The following is a 14,007-nucleotide window of genomic DNA, read 5'->3' on the forward strand; positions in this document are numbered from 1 at the left end:
GGCCAGGTTCACTATAAGAAAGCAAGTACCAAATGGTTCTCGCCTCTCCCTCTGAATTATATAAATGTGAGGTACAGTGTTTCATGACAGTAACATCTCTATCATACAGCGTAACAACAACAGACTGGCAGTAGTAGGAATAAACACTTATTACTCCAATAACAATAGACAGTAAAGCGGGTACAATGTCTGGCTCGGGTACGACGGTCCTCGAGTCCGATATGTAAGTGTCTTTTGGACAAAAGGAAGGGATGGACATACTCACAGCATCGATATTGTCTGTTGTTAGGTGCTCCCGTGCTCCCAACACGTCCCCACTGAGCAGCCAGCGCCTTCACTGCTATGCACTCATTAAGCACGTCTATTATGGGCGCCTGTCTGCTAAATCCACCAACACCCCGCGGAGATCAGGCACTACAGAAAGAGCAGGCGTAGCATGGCCCCACACAAGGGTGGATCAGGAAATGCAACATAACAGTGTAGTTCAGTCAATGGGTGCTTAGACAGAGCAAGTGAGGTGTGGCACGGGTGTCGCTGAATATTTACGTGGCATCATGTAGTCAGTCCAAGTCTTGCTTTTGTTCGGTTCCACTCTGATCACGTCTTTTCTTTCCAATTTTCTTGATGAATTCCTGCGCTTCCTTCGGTGTCTGACAGATAATTTGTTTACCATCCTTAGAGATTTTCAGACGGGCTGGGTACAACATCGCATAGTCAATGCCGAATTCACGCAGCTTTTGCCTAACGGTTGCAAACTCTCTCCGGGCCATTTGAACATTCATCGTAAAGTCCGGGAAGAATTCCAGCTTGTTGCCCTGGTGTTCGATTTTCCCCTTCTCTCTTGCCAACTTGAGTATGACATCTCTGTCCCTGTAATTCAGGAGACGGGCAACTATTGGCCGTGGAGGTGAGCCTGGTTTCGGTTTAGGAGCGAGGGATCTATGCGCTCTCTCAATTATGAAGACGGAGGACATGTTTTCCGGCCCTAAGATTGTCCGGATCAAATCTTCAATATAAGACTCCATTTTCCCGGTGTTAGTCGACTCCGGAAGGCCAGCTATTCGGACATTGTTAAGTCTAGATCTGGCTTCCAAATCTTCTGACTTGTTTCTAATAACTTACAGGAGTCTGTCTATCTCGGAACATTTCTGTGTGGTGGTATGTGATTCATCCTCTACTGCAGAAAGGCGAGTTTCGGCTTCTTCTATGCGCTCACCATGTTTATCTAACTTCGCCGCCATGTTGTCCACTCTCTGTGATATCACATCCAATTTCCCATGCACATCTTGCAGGCTTTTCTGAATGGCTTTGAGGACCTGTTCCATGCCGTTGGGCTGCGCCGTTTTGCCGTCTATCTCAGTGTCAGATTGCGAAGTTGCTCCTTTTGTTTTTCTTTTTGCAGAAAAGGTCAGCGTGGGTTGTAGCCTGTCCGGTTTACCCATGGTGGTTTTTCGGCTAGTTTGCTGAGGTACGATATAGGAGTGCGGGTGGCTAGCACAGACACAGTTCGTAGGGTAGGTACACCTTCACTATGCTCGATATTTCGCGGCAATAGTATAGAGACACGCACTTACTGGTCTAGCAGTGTCAGCTAGTTGGTTATGCAGCGTCGTTGGAGAGTACCGTCTGGGGTGGAAGCGTAATAGCGAATCATTGGTTTGAAACCATAGGTCTGCGTATCAACCTTGCGCCTTTCCCCCTTTGTCGTAGGGAGTGGGCCGGTGTCTCTTTAATCCGCTCTGGATGGTGCGACCTAGCACGGGGTCTGGCCCTCTGAGTCACAGCACTAGCATAGGGATCTTAGCGGCGAGTCTTCTCCGATCACATAGCTGTGAAATGGGTTGTATCTTCTGTTAATGCTTGTGCTGTATGCTTTCTACCGCGTGAATACACTAGTCCACACGTCTGGGACTGCGTCGTGTATGGAGCATAATTTAGGCAAGAGCTACATTGGTAGGGGATTGTCCCTGAAGTTTCCGCAGCTAACCCTCGTTACAGGTCATGGGCGCCGCCATCTTGTTGTTGCTCTTTCGCACCATTTCAATATCACACTCAAGTTAAGTTTAGACTGCTCCAGGGTTCTCCAGCATGAGAGATAGTGGAGTCGGAGCGGTTGTTCTGGGCAGGGGAGGCCCTCAAGACACGAAATTGCTCACCGTGTGTGTTCGCTGGCTGTAACAGAGTTCCGGTCATTTCATACCCAGGGCGCCGCCATCTTGACACAAGTGTTATCGGAGCTCTGCAATGTCTCAAAAAGTGAATTACAGGAGCAGTATACCATCCACGGGCAGTGTGTTACGTTTTTCCGCGTCGCTGCTGGTTCCGACGGCCTCCGGACCCCGTTGATGTCATTTAGGTACATGCTAACGCTGCATAATGCCGTTGTTGCGACCTAGCCGGCAGAGCAGTCTCACAAGGCAGCCATTCCGCTGTGCGCCCTCTAGTGCCCCCTTCAGTCAATTTTCTGGCTTTAAAATCAATATGCAGAAATCTCAAGTACTCAATCTTACCGCGAGCCAGCCAACAGTGGAGGCCCTACGGAATCGCTTTGCCTTTGACTGGGTGTCGGAGGCAAAAGCCTAGCGAAAACAGCAGAGGTGAACTACTCTGCTCTAATATCATGGACCCGTACAGACATACACCGATGGCCTCGCCTACCCCTGATGTAGTTTGGGAGACTCCGCAGTTAAAATTAATGTGTTACTGCGTGCCTTACATCTGTTCCAAACATTGCCACTAGAGCCCCCGCCACACGCCCTGCGACAAATACAGGTGGCGATTGAGGGCTTTGTCTGAGGTTCGATCTCCAACGGCCTAAGAAGAATGGGGGTCTAGTCTTCCCTAACATCACTCGATACTTCCATGCCTAGCTTCTATGTTATTTGGTGGAGTGGAATCATTCCATGACAAAGGAATATTGAGTCTTCATGGAGCAGACAGTAGCGAGACGCCTGGTTACTGAAATTTGCATGCGCTTGGGTACTTTATTCCTCACCAGTCACGTGTCCGACAATGCTCGCATGGGACAGGGTCTCTCAGAGGGCCAACTTGACCCAGCTTTTCTCGAATACCGCCTTCCCGCCGGGGAGGGATAGCAGGTCCACAGCACGTTAGATAGAAGGGGGTTGTAAATGCCTAGGGCACTTATTTGACCTTCAAGGTCTTATCCCCTTTAAGGAACTACAATCGGACTATAATCTGTCCGCCACTGATTATTTATTTGCACTTCCAGATGATACACTGGGTCTTAGGAGCTGAGACGCGTTCCGTAGCTTTACGACCGATTAAGCTGTTTGAGAAATGGATAATTAGCAAAAATGACGATAAAAGCCTCATCTCTGAAATCTACTCCTTTCTTACCACAGCGCTCACAAGGGCTCGCACTGCAGAACAGAAACGTTGGGAAACAGAATTAGGCTGCACGTTGTCTGACAAGGAGTGGGAGAATGTTTTTTTATCGGGCACACCACAGTACGTACTCCTCGAGCTATACTGAAACAGCTTTCAATGCAGCAACTTGTCTTACTCCATATCTATGAGGCCATGCAAACCCACGCAGAGTGGCCTTGTAGATGTGGTTGAGAGGTTTGCACCGCTGGAGCATCAGAAAAATATTGACGCTCCGGTGGCGCAAGCCTCTCATAAACAAGCGCCTCAGAGAGTGCGAGCCGCTGCTGGCGAGTGCTGTTCATGTTCTGAAGCATTTTGTGCTATTTTCTTAGTGCAGAATGCATCCTCTAGCACGTTTTGGACACAATGGGATCATTTTGCACTAAGAAAAGACACCATGCTCTTTGAATAAAAACAAATAATTTGAGGTTAAAAGACAGCGCGTATTAGTGAAAAGCTGACCGGCAGTGGGCGGGCTCTCATACGCTATGTATGAATTTCTCAATTTAGGGAGATGTTGAGCTGAGATTGAGGTATGTAATTTAGGAATGGGCACCAGATTTCCGTCACGAGGGCGTAAGGGCGAATGTCAATGTGTGCCTTTTTTACATCCAAGTAGTCTTCCACAATTCTTTTTCTCGCTACTCCCTTCCTTTCAGTCAGCCTCCTATTAAGTTTTTTTTATCCACGTTTCTTTTCATCCTCCAATCCTGCCTCTCATCTGTCCACCCTTCTTTTCATCCTCCTACACTTTCTTCCATCCTCCCACCATAACATTCTTTCTCCCACCCTTCCTTTCATCCTCCCACCCTTCCTTCCATCCTCCCACCATAACATTCATCCTCCCACCCTTCCTTTCATCCTCCCACTCGGCCCTTCTTCCTACAACACTGCCTTTAATCCTACTCCTCTGCATTTTGTTTGTACACTTTTCATTTCATCATCCAGTCATGCCTACCATCTACAATTGTTAAACTCTGATCCATCTGCAAAATTAAATCTGCTCTTCAGACGCAAGTCCAGCGACTCAGATGCACTTTTTGTGTCTTCTGTTATTATCTACAAATTTGGTTTTTTGGTGCCTCAAGGACTTTTGTTGTTGTTTGAGGAAGTACAATTTGACAATTTTATTTCTAAACTGCATGATTACTTAAAATCTTTACAGTGTAAAAATGAAATAAATAAGAAAAAAAAGAATAAAAAGCTTTATGAACTTCCCGACTCCCCCACTGTCAAGTCCCATCCAAATATAAAAGTGAGAGTCACTTTAAGTTAAAATACTAACATATTAGTCCTGATTGGCTGTCCAAAACTGGGTTTTTTAAAAAGGAGTGATGCATAGGTTATATAAGTGTTTCCCAGCTGATAAAGGGGGGCACATGAAAGTTCGGTAGAGTCAATTCATGTACCAAGGGCTGTTAACGAAAGATGGATTCTTCGTGGATCTTTAAACCAGACCAAGTTCGATAACTGGGGCAGAAGGCTTCCAGTTACTTTGCAGACAATACCGTTAAGTGGGAGTCGAGTGCCATTTTTACCTGGTGTATAAATTTCCCAAATCTGGCTAGCAAACAGGTCGTGGAGACTGAGAGGCACCAGTCCGAGGCCTCTCTACAAGTTGTATGGGCCGTGTTCCTTAAAATCGGAAGCAGCAAGCGATGGCGGTCATTGGCCAGCTTTGTGCAGCAGCACAGCAAGTGTAGCCAGGATTCCCTACGGTAATTGCATAGGCGACAGGCCAAGGTGCCATCCATACGGGCCCATTTGCGGTTGAAGTCCATGATCCTGAGGGCCAAAAGTCGAAAGTACAAAATGTTCTTTCTCGCGTAAGTGGATACTGGATCTTGCAGGTAAGGTTGGGGTTTACCTGGAATATATGATTTGCCCAGGGCCTGAGTTAGTGGATTGTGCCGAAGAGATGCAAGGTCAAGTTCAAAGGAGATAATCCGGACTTGGCGCTTAACAGCTTGGGCCCAGGCTGAGAAAGGAATTTTGTGCAGGGGCAAACTCCTTCTTTCGATTTTCAATGCTGCAATAGCTTGTCCTACCTTTGAGTGCCAGGGAGAGCCCACCTCTTCAAAGATTGATTTTAGGGGGTGCTTTAGCGAATGCTCAGGCGCTTTCAATACTCTAATATAGAGTTTTAAAAGGTCCCCAAGTAATACCAGCTCCGGTCGCTTAAGGCCTATTTCTAGCCTTAATCTAGTGTTCCTTGCGTATCTAGGGGCCTGTAGCACCAACTTATAGGCTTTCGCCTGGGCCGCGTTGACCACTTTGTCAAATGCACCAGGGTAGGCTATGTGCCCATATGCAATGGCAGGGATCAGTTTTGCCCGGAGCACTGTCAACATTGGTTCTGCTGAGGGACTGTCCAAGCGGTGGCTTAAGCGTCTTAGCGACAGAATGGTTTTGTCAATTTTAGGTTTAAGCTCCTTCAGATGTCTGGCTGCAGAGGCACTCTCAGAGACCCAGGTGCCCAGATAGTTGTAGGATGGGGCGGTGACGATACGGTGCTCCCCCAGAGACCATGAAGCTTCTTTTTTGAGGGGGTATTTGCCAAAAATGACAATTTTGGTCTTGCCCACGTTGATCCGTAAGTCATTTGACTTATTGTATAATGCCAAACTGCTTAAGGCTCTTTGCAGCCCCACCCTAGTGTGGTCCATGATCACTGTGTCGTCTGCATACTGGAGTGTTCCCAAGACGAGCCTCCCCAGTGTTGGAGGTGCTAAGTTGGCATCTTTCAGAGCTGTCCCCATGTCCGCAGTATACAAGTTGAAAAGCATGGGGGCCAAGACGCACCCCTGCATGAGGCCCAAGTTGGTTTCAATTCTTGCAGTTGTTATTGTAGGGCTTAGCTTCACCTTGACCCAGGTGCCCTCATAGAGCGCTTTTATAGCTTTTAGTAGAGCCTGTGGTAACCCCCACGAGTCGAGTTTTGCCCAGAGCCGGCCCCTATTCACTCGATCAAAGGCTGTGGAGTAGTCTATGAAACAGCAGAACAGGGGCGGTTTGTTCATCATATTGGCCTTCTTCGCAAGGTAGGAAAGGGCTAAGATGTTGTCAAGAGTGGAGCTGTGAGCCCTAAAGCCGGTCTGTGTGGGCGGAAGAATACCGTTCTTGTCCAGTCCTCCAGATCCCTGAGAAGAAGGCGGGCATATATCTTTGCTTCTACGTCGAGGAGAGCTATAAGCCTATAATTGGCCGGGTTCGTGTGGTCCCCCTTTTTATGGATGGGGAATAGAATAGAACCTTTCCAAGAGGATGGCAACGTTGCCGTGGCAAAAGAATGGTTAAATAAAGGGGTGAGTCTGGATGCAAAAAAGGCTGAGGCAGTTTTCAGAACCTGGGCCGGAATCCCATTTGGGCCTGGAGCGCCATCAGTTCTAATGGCCTTGATGCACTTTAGTACCTCCATTTCTGTGAACGATCCGGTGCAGGTCCGATTTACGCCTTCTGACGTAACTCTTTCGGGTTCGATAATTTCCGCCGCCACCTTGGACCACGTACGACTTCCTGCAGTGGCCTGATTTGACTCACAGGTATACAGCCCCTTGGCATGCTGTTCCCACACTTTCCCTGCAACACTATTTTCCTTTTGCTCTCCTCTGGGGGTCAGACTGTTGATGGAACGCCAAAGCTTGCTATTGTCATTTCCTTTAATTAAGGAGAACACAGTCAACCAATTCTGTTCAGTCTGCCGTTTTTTGTGGGCCCAGACTTTCTTTTTATAGTCAGTTCGCAGAGCAGCAATGGAGTATCTCCCTGTCAGATGAGTGCCTTTCTTTTGTGCCCTGATTGCCTTATTTAGATCTCGCTTACACTGTGACAGGCACCACAATGTTACACGGCGAGAATTATAGTGGAATTGGCGACTTCTTGGGTGACGGTTATTGCCCAGACGTACCAATAAATCGGAGGTCAGAGTTTCCCAGAGGTGAATGGGGTTCTTAGTTTGAACTGGGTTAGGTTCTTCCTCCCTTCTAGCTACATAGTCTAGCAGGCTATGACTGAGATGGATTGACCATTTTATTCTTTTAAGCACTTTGTGATGTTCCTCCCCCGTGGTAGTTCCAATAACTACTTGTAATTCTGCTTGTACCCGCGCCAGATTGAATGTGGCGCGGAGGGGCCTATGATCACTTTCCTCTCTGTCGTCCACTGTGAAGTTGCAAAGATTGTGGACAAGCCCTTCGTTGATAAAGATGTAGTCTATGGTAGAGACATTTCTAAAGGTCGGAATGGGGGTCCATTCAGGTTGGGTCTTTTTTGTATTCTATGGGTGGAGTGCAGCTTAAAATTTGCGAGAAATTCAGTCAGTAGGGCTGACTTCTTGCTTGATGGAGCCTCTGAAATTAAACCCAAGCTTCTGTGTTGTTTGAGGAGTGAAACCCTTGGAGATGCGTCTGTGTCCAATCACAAATTCACCCTCTTACTGAAAGAATAAAGAGTGAAGGTTTTTCAAACAACAATATATCATGGTGCAGAGTCTGTCACAAACCAAATTTACCACACTTAAAAGCTGCTTATTATTAACTTGGATATGGCACCTCAGAGGTGAACCTAATGTATTCTCTCCAGGACAGACACACCTTGTGACCTGTGCAGAAAGAGGTGTCCTCCTTGGGTCTGAAAGCTGATTGGAGAATGCTCAGCCTCTTCTGGGTATATAAAGAACTGGTCTGGGTCCACAAATCATCTCACTGAAGGAAGAAACATTGTCCTCTGGTGACCTGAGCACTGCACCAGAATCCAAGGATGGACAGAAGAGTTTGGGCCCTGGTCGCAGTGGGCCTGGTGAGCACCTGCTGGTGTTTACCTGTACAGGTGAGACCCCCTTACCAATGGTATATAGAGCTGAGAGCAGGTACAGGTGACAGCCACAGTATCAGTGTCATATATGCATATGTGCAGCTGTAGACTCTCAGGTGTTCATTACTGCAAGTACACCTGTGCAGGTGAGAGTTGTAGTTACAGTGTTATATATGGTTCTATGCAGTTGGGAACTCTGAGGTGTGCAACACTATAAGTACACCTATGCAGTCGAGAGCCGCAGTAACACTGTTATGTATGCTTCTATGCAGTAGTAGACTTGTCAGGTGTGCATCCCTGTAATTACACCTGTGCAGGTGAGAGTTGCATTAACAGTGTTATATAAGGTTCTGTGCAGTTGTAAACTCTTATGTGTGTACAACTGTGCAGATGAGAGCTGTAGTAATAGTGCTATATATAGTTCTGTGTATGTGTAGACTCTCAGGTCTGCATCTCTGTAAGTACACCTGTGCAGGTGAGAGCCGCAATAACAATGTTATATATGGTTCAGTTCAGTTGTAGACTCTCAGGTGTGCTTCACTGTAACTACACCTGTGCAGGTGAGAGCTGCCGTAAAATAATTATATGGAACAGTGTGCCTATGAAGCCTCTCAGGTGTACTGAACCTGACTGTGAGGGCATCTGCAGAGCCAAGAACTTCAGTAACCACAATAAATAGGTCTGCAGTGCACCTGTACAGGAGAGTACATGAGTGACAGCATTACACAGCGTGTGACGCCTCACAGGTTTGCTTCATAGAGAGTGCACCGGAGCAGCAAATTGTATTTCATCTCATTTCATCCACCATCAACCCCTTGTATTTCTTAATTTGATCACAATTTTTAGAAAACTCATAATAGCACACAAGGTACGCATCTCAGTTGCTCTTTGCAGAAATAGTAAAGCAGGTTTGGCATGGTTAATTTTTGATTCCTTCAAAATGTCCACCAGAAATCTCTGACGCGGGATTTTATAAAAAGAACAAAATAATACAAAAATAATACAAAATGAAGGGTGTCCTGCGGAGACCTATTGTCGCAGCCGCAGGCACCCTTCTGCTCAATTGTTAGCGTAAAACCAGACGGGTAAGCTAAAATATTCTGCAACAAATTGAGCCTTAAACGAGTCATTAAAAATCTCTCATGTTGACTGTACATTAAAAAGAGATACAGTTCCATGCCCATTTCATTACATACAAGCGAGTGGGCTGCTACCGAGGATTTAGTAGGGTCAAGTTCCATCCTCCTGGAATCATATTTATCCATTAATTGCTTTTGTACATAATGTCTGCAGGGGGTATCCACATTTGAGGGGTCAGAGAATAACATTTCCTGGTTAATGGACCCGAGTGTTTCTTTGATGTGTTTCAACCAGGGGATTTGGAGCCATCTATCTCTCCGTAAACAATCCTTGATGATCTGTCTGGTTAGTTCAGCGTTAGGGTTTAGCCAGATTTTAAACCAGGTCAAAATTGGTCTCATTCTGATCAGGTTAGATATATATGGGGTACCAAGCTCTTTGTGTGTAATTGCTGCTGAGATGCTCTGGGGAAGCTTTAACAGTTTTTTACAAATTTGTCTTCCTCTCCTTGTATCTGTTGTGCATCCCTAAAACCCCACACCTCTGCTCCATAGATAGCCTTCGAGGTGCTGTAATCAGGCATCATAGCACACCTGGGTGGCATTTGGCCCCTCAGGTGGGAACCCCATGATGAAGCATATCACCAACTAGGTTGATGAGTGAGGGTTCTTTTAAAAAAGAAATTGCTTCCTTTTTAGTTCATTGCAGTAAATAGTTATCCTTCTTAGAATTACTCCTTCTTTTGTTGATTGCATTAATTCTTTAAGGGGACCAGTGGTGGTTACATTATACCCTTTCTCTCTTTGTGTTTAATTATATTTCAATACTTTGACATACAGCACAACCTACATCTTATGTCATCTTTTAAAACATGGCTTTAGGGTACCCTAAAGTTCTACAATCCGAATACTTTTACTTGATTAAAATGTCATAATGTCTCTTTTGCAGATTTTCTATGAACTGGAGAAAAATCGTAAGTATATTTTGAGTCACAATATGTTTGAGCTTGAGCATAGCTCCTGTATCTAACAAAGTGCTGTACTCGGAGGCAAGGGTGGCGGTTGCACTGTGCACTATCTACAGAATCCTTTTTTACTGTACGGGCTACCTTGAACAGAACAACCTACATGATCCTTCTCATTCAGGCTTCCATTGCGCTTTATAGCACCAAATCTGCATTGACTGAAGTAACAGACACGACCAGGCTGGCTTTGGACAAAAGGGACACCCACAATGCTAGTTCTCCTTGATTTGTCAGTAGCTTTTGACACCATCTCTCATAGAATCCTACTGGATAAACTACAAAAGATTGGTGTCAGAGAAAAAACTTGAAAATGGCTTGAAAGCTTCCTGGCTGATAGAACCCAGCGCGTCTAATTGGACACGTTTCCATCACAGACCATGGCTGTAGACCAGGGGGTCCTCCAGGGCTAGATTTTAAGCCCCACTTTATTCAACACCTATGTGTCCTCTCTGGCCACAACCATTAGATCTTGTGGGTACGATACCATCTCGTAACCGGACGATACCCAAGTGATAGTCACTATTGAGACAGATCCTGCGTCGACCAGAGAAAAATTTAAAAACTGCATGTTAAAAATAGCTACATGGATGACTCTGAATTTGTACAGTTTAATACCAATATAACTGAGATCCTGCTGTTCGGAAAAGCAGAGTAGCTTTGGGCCTCAGATTGGTGTCCATCGGAGCTCTGTGAACCTCCTACGCCAAAAAGTGTGCAAAAAATCTGGGTGTTATAATTGATGATAGACCTTGGCACAAAGTGCAATACAGATATACAGTGTGTTTCATCACATGCAATCCGGAAAACTGGTATTGAACTCATGGTTCAGAAATGCTGAAATTAAAAGAACTGTGACCAGAGTTGTTCGGGTGGGGGGGGTTCAGAGATTTTATGTGGGGTTTTTCTTTCTCATTAAGACAAATACATATTACAAGTAAGACCTAACTGTGAATATATTGGTTGAACATAAAATGCGTTAATAATGTTGGAGAACTTTGAACATTTTATTATAAGAATGTACATGAAAATTGTTATATGGTTGTAATGGGTCACGGCTAACTGTGGGAGACATAAATAATGTAAACTGTAATGTATGGATATATGACATAACTAAAAATCAATAAAATATGTTTAAAAAAAATAAATAAATAATTGATGATAGAGTCTCCATGGAAGAGCATGTGAAAACCATCTCGGGCACTTGCTTCGGCCTTATGCGAATGCTGAGAAAGATCTTTCCCTGTATTCCCTTTTCGGCCCGAAAGGCCCTTTTACAGGCACATCTAGTGAGTAGACTAGATTACGGATATTCCCTACTGGTAGGGATCAGGGAAGATCTACTTTCTAGGCTGCAGGTTGTTCAGAACAGAGCCGTGCGTCTAGCCTTCAATCGACCTGTCCAATCCTCTTCGGAACCCCCTCTACGACAGCTGCACTGGCTGCCTGGTAGGAAAAGAGCAGAATTCAAGCTTTTGTGCCTTGTGTTTAAAGCACTCCAGGGGCAGATTCCAGCTTACCTAAGGAAGAAGCTAAAGCCATATATCACCTCTCACCAAATCAGATCGAGAGACCGACAGCTGCTCTTCTCCCTGAGAATCGGGAGAGTCAGAATGGGCGGCTGCTCCTTCTCATATCTTGCCCCTTTCCACTGGAACAGACTGCCAGATGACATTCATGCTTGTCCCAATTTCAGGCAGTTCAAGACACTTCTCAAAACCTGGTTGTTCGGTCATTAACCAGCAATCTTGGATCAGCGTTGTCTGCTATTCAGGTGCAGAGAGATCCTCCTTGGGACGATTCGCTTGCGCCCTATATATCCAAATAATAATAATAATAATTAGATTTTGTGTATTTACAAAGGGAGAGAGAGTAAGATGTGCCTGTGAACCTTGTGCATGAACATAATGCTGCTATCTCAAGGTGTAAGGATGAAAGGAGGAGCATTCACACCACTGACTGCATGCGTAAAATCAAGATGTCAAGACCGGGAATTGAGAGCCTAAGAAAAGCCCACAGAGAACCAAATCCTGAGCACCATTGACTGGTTCACAGAAATGGAGCAGTTTATTGATCGAACCGCTCCAGTGTGTATTTACAACCAGTATTTGGGAAAGGATTTAGAAAGTCACACATTTTAAGAGCTTCCATAAGACAGATGGGTCTGCACATTGATCCTTGTTTGCCACATATATCCTAGGGCTCTGCGCATTTCACCCCTCCCACACAGCATCTATGAACATATATGAGAATTGGCAGAGATACACAGTTTGTGCAAAGAAAACACAAATGCATATTTGGATCCAGTGAATATTTCATCTTTAATAAATGCTTGCTGAATCGCCTGTTCCTGTGCACGAGCAGCTGATGTAAAGCTGGGAATGTGCCTTCTCTTTCAGACGCCCGGCATTCAGAGGAGCCCCTGAGACCGGACGTCTTTGAGATCATCACCAGCGAGAACCAAGGTAAGAGAAAACCTCGGACTTCTGGGCACTAGACCTTGTTACTTGTGACCCTGAGCCCAGACATCTTTCCAGATTATCACCAAAGAGAACTTAGGTAATGGAAAACCTTGTGGTTTCTGGGCACTAGAATTTATTACACAATAGTCAGTTGTGACCATGACCCCAGACATCTTTCAGATCATCACCAAAGAGAACCAAGGTAAGAGAAAAGCTCGGTCCTCTGGGTGCAATACTTTGTTACACGATACTCAACCGTGACCTGATCCCAGGCGCTTTTGAAAAATGGAATCAAGATATGAGCAAACCTCAGGGCGCTGCACTCTGTCAAACAGTAGTCAGCTGTGAACCTGAGCCCAGACATCTTCGATATCACCAAAAGGAACCACGGTAAGAGATAACCTCAGGGCCCCAGAGCGCTACACTCTGCTACATGATATTTAACTATGACCCTGATCCTAGGTGTCTTCGAGATCAAAAGGTACCAAGGCAATAGCAAACCTCAGGGCCTCGGGGTGCTGCACTCTGTTAAACAATAGTCAGCAGAGCCCCTGATCCCAGACATTTTCAGGATCATCAAGCAACACAACCAAAGTAAGAGAAAACTTCAGTTCTCTGAGCTCTACACTATGTTACAAGATAGTCACCATGACCCTGAACACAGGTGTCTTTGAGATCATCACCAAAGATAACCAAGGTAAGAGAAAACCTCAGGTTTCTGTGCGCTAGACTTTGTTATGCGATAGTCAACTGTGACAGTAAACACAGACATCCAAGAGAACCACGGTAAGAGAAAACCTCAAACATCTGGGCAATAGACTTTATTACACGATAGTTAGCTGTGACCGCAAGCCCTGACGTCTTTCCAGATCATCACCAAAGAGAGCCAAGGTGAAAAAAAAACTCAGGCTTCTGGGTGTAGGAAAGTGCCTCTTTTTGCATGGTTACCATCCACTTTATGCCTGATATCTGATGCACTTTGACTGAATGTGCACTGGGTCCCTGCTAATAAGGTTCCCAGTAACTAAGTACTTGTCCAAAACTGTACCTTTGTTTCCACAATTGGCACTCCTCTTGCCCACATAGAAGTCTCTTGTAAAAGGTACCGGTGGTACCCAGGGCCTTGCAACCAGAGAGGGTCTCTAAGTCTTGCAGCATGTATTGTGCCACCCTCAGAGACCCCTCACCTAACATATATGCACTGCCATTGCAGACTGTATGTTTTTGTGCAGACAAAACCTA

General features: G+C 45.5%; 1 protein-coding gene across 1 annotated transcript in view; it reads left to right on the plus strand.

Moving 5' to 3' along the window:
- Positions 1-8,093: 8,093 nt before the first annotated feature.
- The window catches only part of LOC147729341 (embryonic protein UVS.2-like), an 81,455-nt gene continuing 75,541 nt past the window's right edge, over positions 8,094-14,007 (plus strand). The window contains exons 1-3 of the mRNA XM_086959831.1: positions 8,094-8,217; positions 10,231-10,255; positions 12,703-12,768. Coding sequence (XP_086815957.1) covers positions 8,149-8,217; positions 10,231-10,255; positions 12,703-12,768 — 160 coding nt within the window. The 5' untranslated portion in view covers positions 8,094-8,148. The remainder of the gene's footprint in view (positions 8,218-10,230; positions 10,256-12,702; positions 12,769-14,007) is intronic.

This window comes from Lissotriton vulgaris, chromosome 2_2 (assembly GCF_964263255.1).
Source record: "Lissotriton vulgaris chromosome 2_2, aLisVul1.2, whole genome shotgun sequence".
Taxonomy (NCBI): domain Eukaryota; kingdom Metazoa; phylum Chordata; class Amphibia; order Caudata; family Salamandridae; genus Lissotriton; species Lissotriton vulgaris.